This window comes from Dama dama, chromosome 25, assembly GCF_033118175.1.
Source record: "Dama dama isolate Ldn47 chromosome 25, ASM3311817v1, whole genome shotgun sequence".
Classification (NCBI taxonomy): domain Eukaryota; kingdom Metazoa; phylum Chordata; class Mammalia; order Artiodactyla; family Cervidae; genus Dama; species Dama dama.
The window spans coordinates 69,373,131-69,397,814 of record NC_083705.1 but is presented as its reverse complement, the minus strand read 5'-3'; the positions used below and the strand labels follow the sequence as shown (position 1 = coordinate 69,397,814).

The 24,684-nt window shown below is 42.3% G+C and overlaps 1 protein-coding gene across 2 annotated transcripts in view; it reads right to left on the bottom strand.

Moving 5' to 3' along the window:
- SEMA5A (semaphorin 5A) overlaps positions 1-24,684 on the bottom strand; it is a 539,339-nt gene that overhangs the window by 196,777 nt on the left and 317,878 nt on the right. For both annotated transcript variants that reach the window (XM_061129337.1, XM_061129336.1), the window contains one exon: positions 3,647-3,709. In XM_061129337.1, the coding sequence (XP_060985320.1) occupies positions 3,647-3,709 (63 nt within the window). The remainder of the gene's footprint in view (positions 1-3,646; positions 3,710-24,684) is intronic.

Genomic DNA, 24,684 nt, shown 5'->3' with positions numbered 1-24,684 from the left:
GGAGTGCTGGGAGCAGAACCCAGATGAAGGATTGTGCGTTTGTTCACTCCGTAGTGGAGTGAAGTTGAACAGCCACCACAGGCTGGGATCAACATGAATCCACTGGCCCAGCTCCCAGTTGAGGAGTGAGGGGCTGGGTAATTAACACGCAGACTGACCAGGAAATACAAACAGCTACTGAGAAGCCGCGCAGTGGGGTATGCGGGAGATGGAGGGTAGGGCGGGACAGGTGAGGCAGAAATGCCCACGGACAGGGGACACACGAGCCCAGGGAGACGAATGAGTGAGGCAGGGTGGAATGACAGCAAGGTGGGCAGGGAAGGGTTAGGATGGAGCCCTAGAGGCAGAGGCGGGCACAGCCACCCCCAGACCCAGGGCTACCAACTACACATGTTCTCAGACAAGTCTTAGGACAGGCATGTGTCAACAGGATTTTTGGCTAGGTTTCCCAAAGCTGACTAGGGCTGCTCATGGGTGTATCACAGCCCTAGCAAGCAGGAAGAGGAGGAGAAAGATCCAAAGTCCTAGAGGGAGATGAAGACAGACAATAAAGGAGGAAAAAGGGGACAAGTAAAAGGTTTTCCCAGTGGTCATGTATGGATGTGAGAGGTGGACCATAAAGAAAACTGAGCGCTGAAGAATTGATGCTTTTGAACTGTAGTGTTGGAGAAGACTGCAAGGAGATCCAAGCAGCCCATCCTAAAGGAAATCAGTCGTGAGTGTTCCTTGGAAGGGCTGATGTTGAAGCTGAAGCTCTAATACTTTGGCCACCTGATGTGAAGAGCTGACTCATTTGAAAAGACCCTGATGCTGGGAAAGATTGAGGGCAGGAGGAGAAGGGGATGACAGAGGATGAGATGGCTGGATGGCATCACCGACTCGACGGACATGAGTTAGCTCCGGGAGTTGGTGACGGACAGGGAGGCCTGGCGTGCTGCAGTCCATGGGGTCACAAAGAGTCGGACATGACTGAGCGACTGAACTGAACTGAAGAGGGAGAAGAAAGCCCAGGGGCCCTGGGGTCACCAGTGTCACCAGACAAGGGACAGCGCTGGCCTGAGAACCATGGCCAGAGCGGCCAGTGTTTCCCATCCGTGGATCTTGCCAGAAGAAAGAAAGTCAAGTTTCCAGCCCTCACACCCAAGCTGATCTATTTCACTGTTCAGTACAGAGAGTCTTCCTTGAAGAACTTCTTATGTGCCAAGGAGTAAGGAACAAAAGCGCAGGAATCCACCCATCAGACGTGTAAGTGTTAGAGGGCGGAGAGGAAAGGCATATAGGAAGCCCCTTTTCAAAAGCTTTATATATAATATATACAAATTCCATTGAATTTATTACAGAGGTAAATACATGTACTATGTTCTGATTCATTTATTTTGGCGGGAATTTTAAGAGACACTAGTCTGATTCTTTGGAACTTGGTGCTACCTTTAAATCATCTGTGTCTCTGATGACTTATCTCAGAGGAATTTTTGAGGTTAAATATAACTTTCAGTAAATAGCCTTCAGCAACTTCGGCTTTTTATCAACGTCTCCAAGTGTTTCTCTAGCTAAGTGGGCATTTTCTTCCTCCTCTTCCTTCTTTCTAGCTCTTTCCTCAGTTTTGGGAAACCGAATGACTAAGTGTGCTGAGACCTGCCTCCATGTATGTCTCTCAGAACCGCTGATTTAAAAGACAAAGGAACAGGGGATGAAACTGGATAAAATAAAGTGTGCAGCAGTCTTGGACAAACACAGGTGGTGTGAGGATACTTCACCAGCGCCCTCTCCCCAGTTGCTGTGTGTCTCCCAAGCTTTTGGCCTTGGGGCCACACTTTGCACAGAGAGCCCTCTCTGCCGCTGTGTGTCTGCTTCTTCTGTAAACTTAAGTGTGATTCACATCAGAAAGGCCCACATTCCAGTAAAGTAAGACGATCACTAACAGAACGATCCCTGGTCGTTCAGACAGTAACGAGTCTGCCTGCAATGCTGGAGAGCCAGGTTCGATCCCTGGGTCGGGAAGATCCCCTGGAGAGGGGAATGGCAACCAACTCCAGTATTCTTGCCTGGGAAATCCCACGAACAGAGGAACCTGGCAGGCTACAGTCCATGGGGTGGCAAAGAGTTGGACACGACTAAGCGACTTCACTTTCTTCCAACAGAATGAAACATCATGAGCTTAGGGATCAGCTGCAGAAGAATTCCTTCAGGGTGAGCCAGTGTGATTTTCTCAAAATATAAAATTCCTTGGAAAAAGGACTCAGGCCTCTTACTGAGCTGACCAGTTGTGTGAAGGTAGATTGAAGAATTAATGCTTTTGAACTGTGGTGCTGAAGAAGACTCTTGAGAGTCTCTTGGACTGCAAGGAGATTAAACCAGTCAGTCCTCAAGGAAATCAACCCTGTATATTCATTGGAAGGTCTGATGCTGAAGCTGAAACTCCAATACTTTGGCCACCTGAGGCAAAGAGCCAACTCTTTAGAAAAGACCCTGATGCTGGGAAAGATTGATGTCATGAGGAGAAGGGGATGACGTAGGATGAGATGGTTGGATGGCATCACCAACTCAATGGACATGAGTTTAAGCAAACTCAGGGAGATGGGGAAGGACAGGGAAGCCTGGCATGCTGCAGTCCATGGGGTCATGACTGAGTGAATGAACAGCAAGACCTGTGATGTGCACAGGAATTCAAGAACTGTATCTCCAACCTTAGTGATAATCTATCCTTGGAAACTTGAGGATGTAGATATTCATTCGGAGACAGACAGAGAGAGAGAGAGCTCATTTTAAAGATGTGTATGTTAGTCACTCAGTTGTGTCTGACTCTTTGTGACTCCGTGGACTGTAGCCCGCCAGGCTCCTCTGTGCCTGGGATTCTCCAGGCAAGAATACTGGAGTGGGTAGCCATTCCCTTCTCTAGGGGATCCTCCCGACCCAAGGATCAAACCCATGTCTCTTGCATTGCAGGCAGATACTTTACCATCTGAGCTACTAGGGAAGGCCCTATATTTTATTTGACATTTAAAGATATGTTAAGATACATTATTAAAAACCTCGAATCATTTTTGATCTAATAATTAGGTTTATTATATAATCACTTCCTGGAGTGAGCTGCAAGGTATGATTGCTGTGCTGCGCTCAGTTGTGTCCAAACCTTTGTGGCTCCAAGGGCTGCAGCCTCCCAGACTCCACTGTCCATGGAATTTTCCAGGCAAGAATCATGGAATGGGTAGCCATTTGCTCCTCCAGGGAACCTTTCCAACCCAGAGATCAAACCTGTGTCTCTTGTATTGCAGGCAGATTCTTTGAACCGCTGAGCCATCCAGGAAGCCCATCAGGAATGATTAGGGGGAATTAAAAGAGCATTTTCAAAATGCAGGTCCATATTTTTCTAAATAACATCATAACCAATTAATTTCATGTCTCATTCTAATGATTGGGAGGGCAAATTAGATCTGCTATGTTCTGAATCCTAACAACTGACTATTGTTCATCTCACTTTTAAATGGTAGAACCTTGAGAATTTCCTGTGTGTATTTTTTGAATCATTTTTCCTTCATTTTTCAGTTTCCATGGCACCATAACCAGGAGTAACCCTCATATTAAAATATTCTACATACCGGCCTTCAAGTCAGTGATGACATGCCCGTGACAGCGTCCTCCTTACCTGGGACTTGCCTTTGCTGTAACAGGCCTTCTTGGTTGCTTCGTCACACTCCCACTCCACAGCCTGTAAGAAACACCAGCGTGACACCAACTGTCAGGACTGTGACTTCATAAGAGGAAAACAAACAATAAGGCACCGGTACCCAGAAGGGGTGATGCAGAGAGGCCACAGCACCCAACATCTTCACACTCACAAAGTTTACACAAAATGCATGTCATCCGGTCATGTGGGTTTACACTGAGCTTTCAAAGGGAAGCATTTTAAAGGACTCATCCCCTAAGTATTTTCATTTATGCAGCAATAATGTGATATTTCAAACGTCGCCATAAGATAGGCACACGCTATGAGTCAGTGACTCTGACGCAGTGATGACAGAAACACTCCCTTCAGTGCATCACGGAATGGATTCTTAAGATGCTGAAAACAGAAGCCCTGAGACAAACCGATCTAAATCCTCATGTAGACATGTATATCTTAATAGTCTGTCATTTATCAGTATTCATAGATAATGAAGCGAGGTTGACTGCGCGTATCCCTACTCCCCAAACACACATATAGATGATGAACAGTCAATAAAATAAGCAGCTCATGCAAAGCCCAGCTACTACTTCCTTCCAAAGCCACTAATTTCCGTACTCTCATTAGCTCCCACTAAATACTGAGAGCTACAGCTTCTAAATTTCTTCCCTCACTTTCCAGATCCAACTCACGCTGATCAATTTGATATGCACCCTTTGACACCTGATACTAACGCACAAGTGGACCTGTGCTTAGTCAAGATAATGCATTGCACTTACTTCACAGGAAGAAAGGATGCTTGCAAGCTTTAATGGCTGGTATGTTGAGACTGGGAATCATATTTTGAACAGATTTAAGCATCTGCGGTATTTATATTTTCTACTATTTTATGGAATGTGCACTTTCATAGGGCCAAAATGTTTCCTTTATTCTGTCCGTCTCTCATCACAATATTGTCCTATTTTCCTGTTACAGTTGGATTTCTGAAGAATTCAAGAGTTCTGAAGAACCAGATGAATCATTACCAGAAAAAAAAAAAATTGAAGTGAGGGACAATTTGTTGTTAATTTGGGTTACTGCTACATAATAAACTAAGTGAAAAAATACTAATGTTAGATATTATGCAAGAGAATAAAGTCTTCACTCTTACTTTTAAAAAGAATTTTTTTTTCGCTAACTCTTCTGAACTGAGGAAAATAACAAAAGTCATATCAACACCATTATCTAACATCTACTGTTCTCCAAAGAATGTTACATAAGAGATTAAAACATAAAACACCACATTTTCCAAATCTTATCTTGCTTATCAAATATGAATCCACAAGAAAAGTGTTCTAGAGAGAACCACTTAAGGGCCTTTCAAACAGAAACAATACTATAACTGTTTTCCCCTGTGCAGACTTAGAGATTTTTGTCCGTGTCAACATCTGATGAAAGAATTTGTTCTTTCTTCCTGTGATGTTTTCCTGTTCATAATGCTTAATGGCACCAAGAAGGTTAGAGCTAATTAGCATCTAATGCAAACAAATGACTTGAATTTCACACTAGAGAGACAGATCCTTTTATGAGAAGTGATGACACCTCAGAGAAGAGATAAGAGCTTCACATACAGTTGCATAATTATATATCCCCAGGAAGCACAGATAGAAGAAGCACATTGTTGCAGTTTTGAGTGGAGTGTTCCTTTAGCACTCTGTATAAAAGCTCATCCTGTTGTTTCCATGGAAATAAAGATATCCATGTCTTCACACTTCCTAAGGTGAGGGCATGTTTATGTGTTTAGTTGTTCAGTCATGTCTGAGTCTTTGCCATCCCATGGACTGTGTCCATGGGATTCTCCAGCCAAGAATACTGCAGTGGGTTGCCATTCCCTTCTCCAGGGGATCTTCCTCACCCAGGGATCAAGCCTGGGTCTCCTGCATTGCAGGCAGATTCTTTACTATCTGAGCCACCAGGGAAGTCCCGCCTTCACCCTTACTCAAACTCAAAAAAGAAATGATACAATATGATGTTAGAGTTGTTGCTTAGTCCCTAAGTTATATCTGACTCCTTTGTGACTCCATAGACCATAGCCCTCCAGGCTCCTTCTGTCCCTGATACTTCCCAGGCAAGTAGGTCGCCACTTCCTTCTCCAGGGGGTCTTTCGGACCCAGGGTCGAACTTGTGTCTCCTGCATTGACCGGCGGGTTCTTCACCACTAGATCCACCAGGCAAGTCCACGCTATGATACAGTCTGTAGCCAAGTAGACCCTGGTATAACTTGGATATTATATTATCAAGGGGACCTAGAGTTATACATCACAAAGAGGATTTGTGCTGCATAATTGCTAGGCAAATTACTCAGTAAAATGCTTCAGATAATGGGGCATTCCCTGTGGCTCTTGCTTGTCTGGTGAATTTGTTGAAAGTTAAACAGTACTGCACTCTTCAGTAAACTTAAGAGCTGAAAGAAGCAGTTAGTGCCAGAGCTACAGGAAGAATATTTATCAAACGCCATCAAAAGTCAAATCCTTCTGATGAAATGGCAAACAATCAGCTTCCCATGTTTTCCTAACAGCCAAGTAGCCTTTGCATTTTCAAGATAAACACTGGCCAAGGATTGGAAGGGGATAGTAATAGAAAAAAAAAAAATTGTGACAGTTCTTGAACACATGTTACTACTTTATCCAGTTTACCCAGAAAGAGCAACTGCTCACATAAGTTTATTAGACCAACAGGAAATGGAAAAAATCTTACAGATTTTTCTGAAGACAGTTATTAAAAGTAGCAAAATTGCTTTCCTGTGGCATTTTTATTACAGTATATCAAGTTTCCAATAATATTCAAATCCAGAATTAATTAAAGACTATGATTATGTAGCTATTCTGTTGATTCACTTTCACCCTGACTAGAAGACAGAATAAAGGGAAATTATATTAAGAAGAGAAATGAACTATCTTTTGTAGAGTTGAACACATGTGATTGGATATCACAGAATTTGATAAAGAATGGAGTAGGGAAATGTATCTTTTCCAGATTGGCCTAAAATTGGGTGTTCCAGATGAGCACCTTATTTTTTTTTCATTCTTGTATTCTATTTTTTTTTTCCATTTATTTTTATTAGTTGGAGGCTAACTACTTTACCATATTGTAGTGGTTTTTGTCATACATTGACATGAATCAGCCATGGATTTACATGTATTCCCCCCATCCCAATCCCCCCTCCCACCGCCCTCTCCACCCGATTCCTCTGGGTCTTCCCAGTGCACCGAGCCCCTTATTTTTCACTCATTCAGCAAACTAGACTTTACCTGTATGACCTGGTGGCAGCAATGGGTAAAGACACTTTCACTGGAGAGAAATATGAATTTCAGTGGGACTCTCCAGGATCAGATTTCTCAAAGTTTCTCAATTATTCTGCTTGAATTAGATTACATTTTAGCCTGGTCACAACTTTTCTTTATTCTATAAGATTCATAAATTTTAAAAAATCAAGCCATCTCGCTCTAATCTCAATGGAGATTTACTGTGCAGAATGAAATTCTTTGATAATTTTGGAACAAATTCCGCTATGATTTACGAAGCCATCTTTCTGGTTGCCTTGCATTTTGAGACACTTTCTACCCATGCAAACCTGCCTTTATGACAGTCACCACAAAGGCTAAGGCATTCTATGTCTACATTCTAGGTCTACATTCCACATACATTCTAGATCTGTTGCACTCAGACCTCAATGCAACACTGGTGATCTTATTTTCTATCTCTGTTTCTTTCACATCCTTAAATTTTGTCATCTCTTTGTCTTTCTCTGTAGCAAAAGACCTGGTAGAGAAAAGGTATCTAAATGTTTGACTCTATTCTGTATTTAGTCTTCGTTACATTTTTCAACAGCAGACTTGTTGCAGTGATAATGTGGTTACTCGAATATCCAAAGGCAATGAGTTTGAAATATCTACATTTTAAAAGACACAAAGATTCCAGTTTGTGACTTTTTTTGTCTGTAAATAGTTAGAAATAATACCTGTGCTATTCAACAACTTACAGAAGTGTTGCTTTATGCACACACATTGACCACTCTCTCATTTAATATTCATTAAATACCGACCAAGTGCAAGACACCAATAGATAATGAACGAAACAAGGAAAAACACACAGAGAGATAATATTCACACAAATCAGACATTAATTTACAATAAAATTTAAGTGACTTCTGTCAGCCTAGTCAGCATCAGGCTAAATCTGAGAATGCATCCAGGGTCATTTTTGTTGTTACAGAAGCATGTTCATCCAGAATCCAGTGGACACTGAAACTTACAACACCTTTAACTTTCAGGAAGTGACAGAACTTTCAGAGAGAGCAGGTTTACCAAAATTCATGTTATACCTGCAGAAATCCTGGGTGTGTCAAAGCATTTATGGTTTCACGATACAGTGTACTCTTCTCTGTCGTGCACACACACACATGTTCTGGTTATGATTAACAGAACTGTGATCTCAGAAGTAAATAGGATGGGAGAAAGAAAAAAAAAAGATTGGCTCCTTTTACGGACGAGTTACATACATATAAATCCACAGTTCGCGGAAGTATATAAACAAAGCTGTGTATTATCACATTCTGCAGACAGAGAAGTTAATTAGACTGGGACCAGCAAAGGCAGATACTTTTCATAAAAATGAAGAGAACAACATTCTAGGCAGATGGGCCAACACTCTTTCAGCAGATGGCTTTGCTAATTAGATACTGGCAAAAGATAACATGAAAAAAAAAAAACTAGTTTAATTACACAGTGCCAAAAATTAACAACCACCTGAGGGCTTTTTTTTAAAAATATGTTTGCATTCATACTCTTATGTCATGGATTTCTGTGAAATGCTGGAGAATGTTAAATTGTCATGATGATTATAAACAAATTGCCAGGGACCGTGAGACTGTATGTGTTCAAAAGAGAAGCAAAATGCAAACGAGTTGGAATTTGAAACAGTTGTGATTTTTATGCGACCTGAGTCAAGCGTCAATCTAGTTATCCTCGGGCAAAGGCAGCTTTGATAATTAGTTTAGGGGTCACACTTGATAGGTTCAAAACAAGTGGCAATTGGGAATTCCCTGGGAGTTCAGTGGTTAGGGCTGTACACGTCCATTGCAGGGGGCCTGGGTTTGATCCCTGAACTAAGACACTGGGGGCACTTGAGATGGAAAGGTGTGCACTGCAAGATAAAGGGGTAAAGAGTTGAGTCAATTTGAAAGGATTTGTCCAGTCTGCCTCTGGGTCTTTACTTCTTAGTGGATATTAAGTGTATTCATTCACTTTTAACATCAATTCGCCGTACACCGACATTTACATCTATGGCAAATGTAAGCAAGCCCATTTTATTCTTACTGGCAGTTTCCAAGTCAGAGAATTGGAAGGGGACTTTTATCATATCTTCTAACTACTGTTTTTTGATTCTTACAAAACTGAAGTCATCCAGCATTAGAGAAACATCTGAACCTCAGAGAGTCCCATACAAATGTGCTATAATCATTGTCTAAATCCTTGTATATCAAAGCCCAAGATTTTCTTCTACAAAATAATACCAAGTCAAACTTCCTTTGATCCCTGCCCAGCGGAGCTCCCAATTTGTCAAACGCTCACTGGGGCTTTTGTTTTATAATCGGGCTTTTTAAATTCAGGACTATTCTTTTTGATTGAGCAGACAAGGTCTGAGATTCCTAGGGCTGATGTAACAGAGCACCACAAATGGGGTGGCTTTAAACAATATAAATTTATTTTCTCACAGTTCCCAAGGGGTAGGTTAGCCAGAGTTGCTTCTTTCTGGGCTCTGCTGCCTCTGGTGACTGCTGGCTATCCATGACCTTCATTGGCTCGTAGAAGCAACACTCTGGTCCTTGCAACTGTCATCATACAGTCCTCCTCTTGTGTGTCTCTATCCAAATGCACTTCTTAAGAAAACACTGGTGTTTGAATTAGGGCCCACTCAATCCATTATCTTAACTAATTACACCTGCAAAGATTCTGTTTGCTAAAAAGGTCACATGCTGAGAATTGAGTTGAAGATGAATTTTGGAGGGACCCCATTCAACACAGCGCAGATAGCCAGACATCACGACATAAGAAACCCTGAAACCGACAACAGACAGCACATTAATGAGGGACATTGTTCTGCTGCAAATTGGCCAGATCTTACCACAGCATGGATAGCAGTTTATAAAACTTCCAGTCAGTTCAGTTCAGTTCAGTTGCTCTGTCGTGTCTGACTCTCTGCGACCCCATGGACCACAGCACGCTAGGCCTCCCTGTCCATCACCAACTCCCAGAGTTGACTCAAACTCATGTCCGTAGAGTCAGTGATGCCATCCAACTATCTCATCCTCTGTCATCCCCTTCTCCTCCCACCTTCAATCTTTCCCAGCATCAGGGTCTTTTCAAAAGAGGCGGCTCTTTCCATCAGGTAGACAAAGTATGGGAGTTTCAGCTTCAACATCGGTCCTTCCAATGAATATTCAGGACTGATTTCCTTTAGGATGGACTGGTTGGATCTCCTTGCAGTCCAAGAGACTCTAAAGAGTCTTCTCCAACACCACAGTTCAAAAACTTTGGTTACACCCTAATCACAGTACTACATGCTTTCTATACATTTATCTCACATATACGCCTCTATAATATTGTATGGAAAATACCATTAAGGTTATGTTCAGGATGAGGACAGTGGCTAAGCCACTTTGCAAAACCACATAGAGAGCAAGTGGGACACCAGGATTGGAATTTGGTAGCTTGGAGGAAGTCTGGGCTCTAATCTACTCTCCTTCACTTAGAAATTGCCAAAGTAACTGACCTTCATTGGAGAAGGAAATGGTAACACACTCCAGTGTTCTTGCTTGGGAAATCCCAAGGACAGAGGAGCTTGGTGCGTAGGCTACAGTCCATGGGTTTGCAAAGCGTTGGACATAATTTAGTCATTGAGCACAACTGACTTTCATCACTGCATGTCACAGTTTTCTTTTTTCCCTTAATTTAGAAAGTGAAGTGATGTGAAAGTCGCTCAGTTGTGTCTGACTCTTGGCAACCCTGCCAGGCTCCTCTGTCCATGGGATTCTCCAGGTAAGAATAGTAGAGTGGGTAGCCTTTCCCTTCTCCAGGGGATCTTCCCAACCAAGGGATCAAACCCAGGTCTCCTGAACTGCAGGGGGATTCTTTACAGTCTGAGTCACCTTGGAAGCCCATAATTTAGGAAAAACAAACAAAAAACTGTACACTTAAAGCATAGAAATGTGTATACACCGAAATTTGGAGCTGTGGCGATTCAGCAAACATTAATTAATCATACAAGCCATCGATTGCCCTGTCATGGAATGCATTCATTTTTAAAGCCTCTGGGCCCACTCATGGCCCTAGCATTGATTTTAAAGGAGGCATGATTCATCTAATGAAACTCTATAGTTACAACTTCATGGCCAGGGCATGATATAAAAACTGAGGTTGATTTTGTGACATTACACATCTTATTTTCTTGGGCTCCAAAATCACTGCAGATGGTGACTGCAGCCATGAAATTAAAAGACACTTGTTCCTTGGAAGAAAAGCTATGATTAACCTAGCCAGGATATTAAAAAGCAGAGCAGTCACTTTGCCAACAAAGGTCTGCCTAGCCAAAGCTTTGGTTTTTCCAGTAGTCATGTATGGATATGAGAGTTGGACTATAAGCAAGGCTGAGAACTGAAGAACTGATGCTTTCAAACTGTGGTGCTGGAGAAGACTCTTGAGAGTCCCTTAAACTGCAAGGAGATCAAACCAGTCAATCCTAAAGGAAATCAACAATGAATATTCATTGGAAGGACTGATGCCGAAGCTCCAATACTTTGGCCACTTAATGCAAAGAACTGACTCACTGGAAAAAGACTCTGATCCTGGGAAAGATTGAGGGCAGGAGGAGAAGGGGAAGACAGAGGATGAGATGATTGGTTGGCATCACCAACTCGATGGGCATGAGTTTCAGTAAGCTCCGGAAAATGGTGAAGGACAGGGAAGCCTGGCATGCTGCAGTCCACGGGGTCTCAAAGAGTCGGACACAACTGAGTGACAACAACAACAACACATCTCGAATATCTCAACAGTCTGCTCTTGAGACAGCAACGATATTGTGCTTTTAAAACAGGTATTGATATCCCATCCCTCCTCTGCCACAGCCTTCCAGGGGGGTCCTTCATTTACCTGGAGGAAAGGTTAAAGCCATCTGGAAGGGTCTACCAGATCTATTCACTTGCCTTCTCTCGGCTTTCCCAGCCCCCATCACCCCCATGCCCTGTGCTGGTCCTCAGACAAGGCAGATGTGTTTCCTGTGGCTTGTGTACCAGCTCATCCCACTTTCTGGGACACAAACCTGACTAATGCCTACACCTCTGGCTCATCTCTGCTCAAGGGTTACCTCCTCACGGGGCCTGTGTGGTCATGCATGGAAACAGCAACAGGTGTTCTCAGCCCCCCTGGAAGGTGACTCCCACTTGGGTAGGCGTCTCATCCCCTCGGTTCACTTCTGTGTCCCCGGCGCCTGGAACACTGCTTCACACACAAGAAGTTTGTTCAACAGCCCGCTTGCTGCATACATGAATAGGCCGAGGAAGCTCTATGCCTGCAACCTTGAAGTGGCTCCAGGCACCCTGATGGTGCCCCCCAAGTGGAAGGGACACGTGAGGCTTTGGTACCATACCCTATGCATCTGTGGCCCACACACCTCAACAGTGCTTCTTCCAAACCCTCCTCTGACACTGGGAAGAGACACATCAAGGTGGGTGCAGAATCCACCAGAGCAGGGTCCCCAGGTTTTTACGCAGCAGGGGCTGATCATGGTAAATCATTTTTCCACAGTCTGGGGTGGGGGACAGTTTCGAGATGATTCAAGCGCGTCCATTTATTATGCTGCCACAGATCTGACAGGAAGCAGAGCTTAGGTGGTAACGTGAGCGATGTGGGGAGCAGCCATAAATACAGATTGAGCTTTGCTTGCTCACCCACCTCTGGCTTACCATCTGCTGTGTGGTCCAGTTTCTAACAGGCCACGGACAGGTACTGGTCCTTGGCCCAAGAGTTGGGGACCCCTGCACTAGAGTACAGATTTCTACATTTTTTCTGCTTTGTGAGTGTGTGTGTGTGTGTGTGCGCATGCGTTTTCACTTCCTTAAGTAAAATCTTATGTAGAATCTCATATGCTGTTGTTTAGTCACTAAGTCTCATCCAACTCTGTGACCCCATGGACTATAGCTTGCTGTCAGGTTCCTCTGTCCATGGGATTCTTCAGACAATAATACTGAAGTGCATTGCCGTTTCCTTCTCCAGGGGATCTTCTCGAGCTAGGGATCGAACCTGCATCTCCTGCATTGGCAGGCAGATTCTTTACCTCTGAGCCATCAGGAAAGCCCTATAATCTCATATCAGTTCAGTTCAGTCCAGTCGTTCAGTCTTGTCCGACGCTTTGCGACCCCATGGACCGCAGCATTGAGGGTTGCCAATGCCTTAAATTTTTATATGTGGTATGCATCAATGTAACTAATTTTTAATTAATAGAATTAACATGTATGCAATACCTAAAATCCTTTAGCACCTCTAGAATTCTGGGACTCTAGGAGGCATATTTGGTTCCAAGGAACCAAGCATCTTTAATAAGCAATCTAAAGTGCTTGGAGGGACTTTCCTGGCGGTCAGTGGTTAAGACTTCGCCTTCCAATGCAGGAGGTGTGTGTTCGATTCCTGGTCGGGGAACTAAGATCCAACATGCCTCTTGGCCAAAAAACCAAAACATAAAACAGAAGGAATATTGTAACAAACTAAAAAGACTTTAAAAACAGTTCACAACCAAAAAACAAAACTTTAAATAAGCAAAATGCTTGGAATGAAATTGAATTTGGAGAAAATGTAATGGAAGGTGAGTTCTAATAATCCCACCCTACTTCTGAACATGAATGAGCCCTCCCTAGATGATTTTGTGAAAAAAAGTGGATTAGGAAGGAGGCCAATATCAAGAACACTATAAAATCTGGTAGAATATTTAGAATTATGACTGTCAGACACCGAGGCACCAAACAACTCTTATATTTCCAAAATGTTGCCATGAGTGAAAATGCTGCTGGAAGGTAAGCTAGCAAGCACAGCTGCTCTTGGTTTCAAAGAAGTTATCTTTATGGATCCAAGAGAGATTGGTTTCAAAAATGGCATAATGTCCAATTCATCAGAATAAATGTAGGGGTAAAATTGTAATTATGGAGAAATGACTATTTTTATATATAAACTTGCTGAAGTGTTTGTATATAAAGAATCCAGTACAAAGTAAATCAAGCATGGGATAAAAGTGTTGACTTCAGAGTGGATTGACTTCTCAAGGGCCAGCTCCTTAACTACATATTTCCCAAATGTCTGAAAAATATTGCTTCAAATGCCATATTTTCAAACATATGACTACATCTTCCATCACACAGATGGGGCAATTCAAACATCATGATATTTGTAATATTTAACAAAAATTGTGACGTTCATTAGAAATGAAACAGATATAACACAATCAAATTAAAAGTAGGCATTCTAGCTGATGTAACATTTATTTAACTCATGCAAAGAAGTACCCTGAAAGGAATAAATTGATTATGTAGTCGTGAGAAATATCAGACCAAGGTGAGCTTCTTAACACTACTTGAAGACTTTACAGAACAATGACAAGAGGTCTTGCAAAAAAATAAAAATAAAAAAGGCAGCAAATGACATGGGATGCTCTGTTGGACCTCAGTCAACTGGAAGGATAAGCAACTTCGCATAATGAATGTTGCCTTGGAAATGTCTCCACAAGGCTAAATTTGTACTAGGGCTTTGACCAAAGCCTGCTTACACAGAGCACTTGACTACTGACAATCGCATTTCAGATCCACAGGGAAAAGTGGAGAGAAACAGTTCTGGCCCTGCTACAGGAATGCGTTTCCCAGCCATAGAACAAGACCTCACTTAGGAGTTTGAAAGAGACTGCATCTCACAGGGAGGGAGTTTAGAAGGGACTGCATCTCACAGTGAAGGACCAATATGAAGGGCCAAGGTGTTAATTTTGAGGCAACATGAGATGTAGAAAAACAGTCTAGCAACCATAGCATGAATGCGAAGAGATACAGATTCTTCGTTTGACTTAGTTTTATTCTGTTGAGATCAAAAAAATATTTTTTGTGTTTTCAAGATTCATTTGTGATCCCATATGTTAGGTTTCTCTTGCTTGAAGCATAAAGTCACCTTTATTGGGTTCATCAGTTTGGGTCCTATTACTGTATATTCTGGCTATATCCTAATGAATGCATCCTTCAGAAACTGTGACCATAACACTCAGCATAAACGTAAATACATGGATGTTTGTTTTTAGTTTTTCCATCAATATTTACTATTTTTTTTCTGAAACTAGCTTCACAAAAACAAATAATACTTTGTACTCGATTCCTTTTCTTCATGGTTCTAAGTTAGAATGTGTGCACTAGAATTCACAGAAGTTCTTATAAAGCCCAGATTATGGATGCTTACTAGGGAATTATTCTATACTAGCTGAACCACTCGGAATTTATTTATTGTTCACGTTATAAACCCTTGCTTCCTGAGATGCACCCTACCACTACAAAGATTGAATTTATTTCAACTTCAAAACATACTGATCTATTTGTCAGATCACAAAATATATGGAAAATCCTTTATAGGAGTCTTATTCAGTCTTAGTCTCATAAATTTTAGTTTGCAGCTAAGAGAAACAAACATTAAAGTTTGTTTTCTGGTATATATTGGGGCAGTTACATTTCTCTCCTATTTTACATAAAATGTGTAATAGGATGTGTAATTTTTGTTCAAGAAATACTATTTATAATATTATCACAATGTTAAAAGAGAACTTAATGAGCACTATTGATATATTCATTTCCCAGTTAATACTGAAGCCTCGTAATTTCATGAATACCTGCTTGAACTTATTCAAGCCAATAAATAATTTAGTATTCAACAGGAATGTGTGTTTTCACCATTTATTTCATCAAGAATTTGTTTCTTTTCTATAGTATAATCAGTTTATTTATGTGATGGTGGATTATTATAACTAGTACTAAAGTCTTTGATGAAAAAGAACTCTACCTTGTAAACAAGTCTGAAAGTATGTCAAGTACGAGAATGAGAACTGGTGGTTTTTTGATATATGCAATGTCTAAGATATTTTGATTGAAAATGGATATTATTGTTACAATTTTACAACAGATTGAAATAAACATCACTGTTTCCCCTCACCCCTTTCCATCCATTCTTAGTTGGTCTTTACCCGTATGATAAGCCTGAATTGGCAACTAATTGCCAAGTGTTGCAACTTTACCCAGTTTTGTGTGAAGGAATTTGATTTCCATCTCTATGGCTCTGAGGAGCATCCAGAAACACAATTTTGTGTGTATGTAGGGGCGGGGCATGGTTGGTGAATTTGAATAATGGCCCCCCACAAAAGATATTCACACACTATTCCCTGGAACCAATGAGTGCTACCTTGTAGGGCAAAAAAGAACTTTACAGATATGATTAAATTAAGGATCTTGAGATGAGGAAATTATCCTGCATTATTCAAGCGGGCCCTAAACAAGATCAGATGCTTCCTTATGAGAGAGGTAGAAGGAACGGTGACAGAGACCCGGGAACAGGCAATGTGACCACAAGGATGAGATTGGAGGTGTGGTGCCGCCAGCGTCTAGAAAAGACAAAGAAGAGATTCTCCCCTGAATTTAATTTTGAGATTTAATTTTAGCCCCATAAAAATCATTTCGGACTCCTGACCTCTACAACTCTGAGACAATACATTTCTATTGCTACAAGTCACCAAGTTGATGTTAATTTGTCACAGCAACCATAGAAAAATGAATACAGGCATAATTACACGTGAATTAGTCACATGCAAACACACACACACACACACACACACACACACATGATTTTCACATCATCAGGTGAACAAATTCATCTCTGTGCTTGTGTTGGACATCTGAGTTGGTCCCTGCAAAGAGGAAACAGGCAGACCCCGCTTTGCAAATGCTGCCGGGGGGATGCTTGCAGTGGTTTGGGGGCACGGAAGGCATCTGGTTTAGGGACAAATCAAGGGAATTTCTCAGGGCAGCAAGGCTTGAGCTTGATGGTGAGGGAACTGACAGGGGAGGGTGGGTAATCATGAAAAGAGAAGGAACTGGCCACTACAAAGGCCTAGAACGGGAAGAAAGTGTGTCCATGTGAGGACCTGAGTCACTGGGGTGGGAACAGAGAGGAATGTGGCTTTCTGGGTTGGCGTGTAGCTCAAGACAGGGCTTGCAAACCATGCCAAGGAGCTCAGTTTTTTCCCTCTGAATTCAAAAAGCCACAGATACGATGTTAACCCAGATGTTGGCATGGTGAGGTCAATAACTGAGAAAGTTCTCTCTGGGAGCCTGGAAAGGAGTGTAGCAGGTGAACCATATGTGTAGACAGACATAGGGGCCACTGCAGGCAACCGGCAGATGCTGAGGGCCTGAAACACACAGGGTCAATGGGATAAAGCAGAAGGGATGAGTGATCAGCCACCTCGGAGTGGGAAGAGCACCGCCGGCTTAAAAAAGTAGATGCCCGGGAGGGAGGCACCCACTCGCCTGGCCAGACTACCGATCACCCATCAGCAGCTCAAGCCTGCCTAACTTTTTGATGAAACAAATTGCACCCACTCCTCTGGCTGGGTCCGAACTAAGCACTGGGCACAATTCTGGACTGCCTTCTCTCACTCCATAAGTAACTTCAGAAAAATTAAGCTACTTTCATCACGTGGTTTGATGGAAAATATAATAGACTGATCCATCTACTATCTTCTGCTAAAGAGCAGAAGAGTTGGCAAAAAACCAAATTCATATGTTTTGATCATCACACTCTTGAAACAAAAGTATTTTGGTTCACTGGTAACAAAATCCTGGGTTTTCAAAACCAATTCAATAAGAAAGCACAATAACCAAAGCAGAAAACCATATTCATTAAGTGAAAGACATCACTACACTGAAGGAAGTTCAGCAAAAGAACTTCTTTCCCAAAGCCACACAGTAATGACTTCTGTGCTTGGAATTCTATGTCCTGAGACAAACAAATAGGTTGATATAAAAGAAATGTGGCATAAATGGGAATCAAAAATGAGGAATAACATAATCTAACAAGGCTCACAAAGTTTAAATTTGTAAGTGGAAAAAATAGCGGAGATACAGTAGAAAGAATGAAGCTTTTCACATCAGTTAGGCATATTCCTTTTAGATTTTCACCTATGTGGAAACTTCTGAGAAAGAAAAATGCTATTAAAAGTGAATATCTATTCGCTTCTAAATAAGCCAAATTCAGAATTCAGGCTGGAGTGTCAGGTACACGGGTTCAATTACTGTCATTCTTAACATTAACAGAGGAAATTTAATGTCATTTTTAGGGAACACTTTGGGTCTGACTGCGACTTTTCAAGTTTTGACTCTGAATTCATCACTGTCTGCCTTTTGAATCAGCATAGTGAGTTCAACCAGACCCAACAGACAAACACACATGCAGAAAGCTGTCAGTCAATCTGGAGCTGACACAGTGCTCCAAGCATAGCTGACACAGAGGAGCAATAGAACAGCAGAAACCAGAAACCAGACAATATGTGGCAGGAAAACACCCCTAAAATAGACGTCAGAAAGACATATCGGGGAAAACGTTCTAGAATTCCTGCTGGGGATGATGTCTGGTGTCCTTCCTCCCATAGCTACACATTCTGTCTTCACCAACAGCCACACGAAGCAGCTACTAGTATTAAATCCATCCGACACAGCAGCTAGAAAGGTAAATAATTTTCCCAAGATCACCAAACTGCTAAGCAGATGACCTGGGATTTGAACCCAGTCCACCTGGCTTCAGCCTCTCTGATGTCAGCCCGTGTGCTATGGCCCCTGCTTCCAGTGGGTGGGCTCTGGGACCTCCCAGATTCTTGGTTCCTTCTTGCCTCATCAGAGACCTACTCAAAGATGAAGCTCGCTTGCTTTGAACTTGTCAGAGGAAATAAAATGCCTCATGTTCTCTTTGTAATAAAAAGCAAAAAGACTCTTGGGGGGAAAATGGAAAATAAAATGACTTGGTTGAATTACATTGGTTGATGCCAGGGCTTGCAGGATAGGTGGGTAGGGAGGGGGAAGGGGAGGTGGGGTTTCATGGGGACCGAGTTTCAGTTCAGGTGAAAGGTGAGAAATCTGAGAGACCGATGATGGTGAGAGTTGCATAACAACTAAGTGGTTCTTGGTACCACTGAACTGTACAGTCACATATGGTGAGAATAATATGTTTCATATCATGCAACTTTTACAAGAAAAAAATAAGAAAACGATTTGGTTGAAGAGGTGATGCCCGTTCACTTTGTCTTTACTGAAATTTTGATAAAACCAGTAATAGATTCAGTGCTGACTCCATACTGGGCATGCTCATTCATTTGAACGTGTTGGCAAGCACCCCCTAACCCTTCCCATTGGTGCTCTGAAAAGGCATGGAGAACACAAAAGTAAATTTAATTGAGAACAGTCCGTCGCTTTGCAATTCTGCTGAATTACCAAACTCACTTGAAATAATAGCGAAGGCAAGGTGCAGCTCATACATGAGTGGATAAATGTGTAGATAATCCCATCTTCTGGCAGTGAACAGCTGGGGAAAGATGATTAAACTACATGTAGGTAACTCCCACCAGGTTACATCCTCAAAGTGAATTTATGTGTTGAATTTGAGGGAATAAAGTAAAAGCTCTCCCACAGAAATATCATGGAAGCTGATAAGCACCCAGGTCAACAGACCCCTCAGTGTCCTGAACAGGGTACGACAGACCCATCCATTACAGGGGCGCAGCCAAGAAGACACAGAATTCCAGGCTGAGATAGTAAGGTTCCAAGTTCTTCTCAGTGAAGCAAAAGATGGGTCCCCACCTTCTCACGTGGAATACGGAGGGCAACCTCGTCCTCCTCCAGCACAGAGCAGGGAAGCTCACGGGAGGTGTGAAGGACCACGGAAGAAGCCACGCCAAGCCTGAGAAGGAAAATGAGGCGGTACCATGGGGCCCGGGGCACTGCTGGGTTCTTACACTTGCTGGGAGCCAGCCTAACTGGTCTCTCCTAGAATGTGACTCTTCCTGGGGTCCAGAGTCACAAGATTCCACTTGCTGTCCTCTTACCAAAGGACCCAGCCCTTCAGTGCAGGTCAGGCACTCAGTCGCGTCCAACTCTTTGCGACCCCATGGACTGCAGCACGCCAGGTTTCCCTGTCCATCACCAACTCATGGAGCATGCTCAAACTCATGTCCATTGAGTCGATGATGCCATCCAACCATCTCATCCTCTGTTGTCCCCGTCTCCTTCTGCCCTCAACCTTTCTCAGCATCAGGGTATTTTCTAAGGAGTCAGATCTTCGCATCAGGTGGCCAAAGTATTGGAGCTTCAGCTTCAACATCAGTCCTTCCAAAGAATATTCAGGACTGATTTCCTTTAGGATGGACTAGTTGGATCTCCTTGCAGTCCAAGGGACTCTCAAGAGTGTTCTCCAGCACCACAGTTCAAAAGCATCAATTGTTCAGCACTCAGCTTTCTTTATGGTCCAAGTCTCACATCCATACACGACTACTGGAAAAACCATAGCTTTGACTAGATGGACCTTTGTCAGCAAAGTAATCTCTCTGCTTTTTAATATGCTAAGTTTTTCATAGCTTTTCTTCCAAGGAGCAAGCATCTTTTAATTTCATAGTTGCAGTCACCATCTGCAGTAATTTTGGAGCCCCAAAAGAATAAGGTTTCTCACTGTTTCCATTGTTTCCCCATCTGTTTACCATGAAGTGATGAGACTGGATACCATGATCTTCATTTTCTGAATGTTTAGCTTTAAGCTAATTTTTTCACTTTCCTCTTTTACTTTCATCAAGAGGCTCTTTAGTTCCTCTTCACTTTCTGCCATAAGGGTGGTGTCATCTGTGTATCTGAGGTTATTAGTATTTTTCCTAGCAATTTTGATTCCAGTTAGTGCTTCATCCAGCCCAACATTTCGCATGATGTACTCTGCATGTAAGTTAAATAAACAGGGTGACAATATACAGCCTTGACATACTTCTTTCCCAATTTGAAACCAGTTTGTTGTTCTATGTCTGGTTCTAACTGTTGCTTCTTGACCCACATACAGATTTTTCAGGAGGCAGGTAAGGTATTGCTATCTTTTGAAAAATTTTCCATTTTGTTATGATCCACGCAGTCAAAGGCTTTAGCATAGTCAATGAAGCAGATGCTTTCCTGGAATTCTCTTGCTTTCTCTACCATCCAACAGAGCCCTTCCGAGTCTTCCTAAATGGTCCCCAGGCTGCCAACAGTGCCACCATTACAGAGAGAAACCAACCATCCTCTGGAAGCAATTTCACAGGCTGTAAAAAAGCACTGCCTTTCAACTTAGTATTTTCTGAGTATTCATTAAAAGGATTATTGCTGAAGCTGAGGCTTCAATACTTTGACCATGTGATGCAAACAGTCGACTCATTGGAAAAGACCTTGATGCTGCGATTGAAGGCAAGAGAAGGGGGCAGCAGAGGATAAGACGGTTGGATAGCATCACCGACTCAATAGACATGAATTTGAGCAAGCTCTGGGAGATAGTAAAGGACAGGGAAGCCTGGTGCACTGCAGTTCATGGGGTTGCAGAGTCAGACATGACTTAGCCACTGAGCAACAACCAACCCAATCATACCCTAAAAGAGCTCTAATGTCTCTGAAATAAGTGATGCTACTAGAGTTATCCTTCTCACTTCCTGAGGCCTACAGGTCTGATTAGGCTGAACAATTAAGAGAAGCTGTTTTTTCTCACCTTTTTCTTACTTGTTTTTCCAAATAGGACCACTTTTTCCCATACACGTCTATATGTGCTCTCACCCAAGGGCAACAGACTTAATGGATTGTGATGATGGATAATTAGGTCTCTTAATTATTTTCTTAGGATTATTGTAGCTGAGAAAATCAAGCCACATGCACATACATCCAAATAGTAATTATGAGACATTTAATTGCCTTTTAATTTAGAAATGATTTTTAGTTTTGAGAACTATCTCCAGCCAAGTGTGTTCATCATTTTTCTTTGCATATTCAAAGACATTCTCAGTCTATTTATAATCATTTTGATTGGTTTACCTTCTATGGTGGTTTGACAAATGTCATTTGTAATTGGTTAGATTTGTGTTCATGCTAATATACAATCTGGGTGATTTGACCAACATATAATGCTTAATTACCCAATTTTAATTGAATCTATTAAAAAAAAAATGGATGTGGCAAGTCCAAACGTGGCCTACAAAACCTCAGAACATCAACTTTTCTAGACATCCAACCCTTGGCGTTTCTAGAAAATGTCCTCCCTAGGGAATATCTGCTAATTCTTACTTTTCCTTTAAACAATGATGAGTCTCAAGGACAGAAACTTTTAACTTTAGGAAAATAGCTTCTACTGCTGCTGCTGCTAAGTCGCTTAAGTCATGTCCAACTGTGCGACCCCATAGACGGCAGCCCACCAGGCTCCCCTGTCCCTGGGATTCTCCAGGCAAGAACACTGGAGTGGGTTGCCATTTCCTTCTCCAATGCATGAAAGTGAAAAGTGAAAGTGAAGTCGCTCAGTTGTGTCCGACTCACAGTGACCCTATGGACTGCAGCCCACCAGGCTCCTCCATCCATGGGATTTTCCAGGCAAGAGTACTGGAGTGGGTTGCCATTGCCTTCTCTGAAAATAGCTTCTATCTTGCCATAATATTAGTGAGAATCAAAATCATCATTGCATAATAGTTCTAAAATGGCAAAATGAACTTTCTCTCCTGATGCCGAACAACACAAACGACAGTCACTGAAGCTCGGCCGTGTTAAATATTGATGAACTCACAAAACCGGAAATATGAGTAGAAACCCTATGTTACCCTTAATTCTTTGTAATTGGCTCTATGCCAAGAACAAAAACAAAACAGGCAATGCTAACTAACTAGTCATATTTCGAGGCAGCTCAGTTTACAACTTGCAAACTTTATTTCATTTTCTGAGCATCTACTCTGTGACAGAATCTGAGATACAATTAGGCTCCTTTCCAAACCCTCCTGCGCTTTAGGAATTCTGAGCCCAGGAGAGGTGACAGAAAATGCATGATTGTAATACAATGAGGGAAGTAAAAGTACATACAGGCAAGCATGCAGAAAGGAACACCTTGGGTAGAGGTGATGATGAGTCACACTAAGACGCTTGGCCAAGCTTCCGTCTGATCAGGGCTGGAGCAAACATGGAGGTTCTTCTGGTAAATGAAAGGAGCACATGCCCCCTGGAAAGAGGCAACAGCATGTATAAGATCCGTGAGAAGAGAAAAGGCATCTCCTGTCTAGGAAACTGCAAGAATGCTCTGTGCGTGAAGGCCCTGAGCCATGCTGAGGACCAGCAGGCTTTGATGATGGATAGAGAAAAAAGGTCAGACCATGAAGCTTCTTATGTGATGTGGTTTGAAAACAGGAATGCTTATATTGAAGGGATTTAGTAGAAAACTCATACACTAGTTTACCTATATTAAGACATGAATCACAGTATGAGGCAGGGGAAACTGAGGCACAAGTCATTACAAATGCCGGCCCAAGGTCAGGAAGCCAGGGAAGGAGCTAGGGCTCAACTAGAATTGGATAAATAGTCCAGAAATTGACTGAGGGAGAAGGATTGAACAAATGAGAAAATAGAAAATAATTCATAAGAGAACATTACCTATTTTAAGCTCATAGAGGATAAAGCAAAGAAGCCAAATTCAAGAAGTGTGAAACTCCAATATTTTGGCCACCCGATCTGAAGAGCTGACTCATTTGAAAAGACCTTGATGCTGGGAAAGGGCAGGAAGAGAAGGGGATGACAGAGGATGAGACCGTTGGATATGGTATCACCGACTCAATGGACATGAGCCTGGGTAAACTCCGGGAGTTGGTGATGGACAGGAAGGCCTGGCGTGCTGTGGTTCATGGGGTCTCAAAGAGCTGGACACAACTGAGCAACTGAACTGAACTGAATAAGACAGAATCAGCGATTGAAATGGGTAGACTGTATTGGACTGGCAAAAAGTTCATTTTGTTTTTCTCCTACCATCTTAGGAAAAACCTAAATGAACTGTTTGGCCAACCCAATATCAGTACAGGCTTTGTTAATGGAGACAGAAACTTCCAAAGGCCTTAAGTGCTCTGGAACTTCCAAAGGCCTTAAGTGCTCTGGACAGAAAGTCTCAAATCAGTTCGCTGAGGTCAGTCAGCTTGAGGTATATGTGTGCTAAGTTGCTTTAGTCATGTCCAACTCTTTGTGACCCCATGGACTGTAGCCCACCAGGCTTCTCTGTCCATGGTATTTCCCAGGCCAGAATACCAGAATGGGTTGCCATTTCTTTCTCCAGGGGATCTTCCAGACCCAGGGATCAAACCCATGCCTCTAATGTCTCCTGCACTGGTACGCTGGTTCTTAACCAAATGGTGCTGGTGGTATGAAAAAGTATTCCATTGTTCCAGAAAGAAGCTAGATTGGAGGTAAAGAAAAACAAAACAAAACATTGTTTTATTTGAGACTTAAATTGCCTTTGCTTGGGAACTAAGGGGATACAGTGATTTAAGAGTGGCTCAGACATTTTGATTTGGCTTTTGTTCTTTTCTGGGAAGGGGGATAAGAAGTCACAACAGCTCACACAATCATAAATCGACATTCTACACACTGGTTAACATGCAGGGTCCATGCTCAGCTGCTGGTCGTATTATTGTTATAAGTAAGGATAAATCAAAACCCTTGTGTGTTCAGAGTGTGAAGTGATTAAGTGGAACACAAAGACTCACATCTATGGCACAGTGACATTAAGGTCAAGAGAACTCAGCACAGTTTGTTGTCCCAGACAACAGAGTGAAGCACCCAGCGCAGCATCTGGTTGTCTAAGCGTTTTGCTAATGATTTCTCAAAAGCATTAGAAAGAACC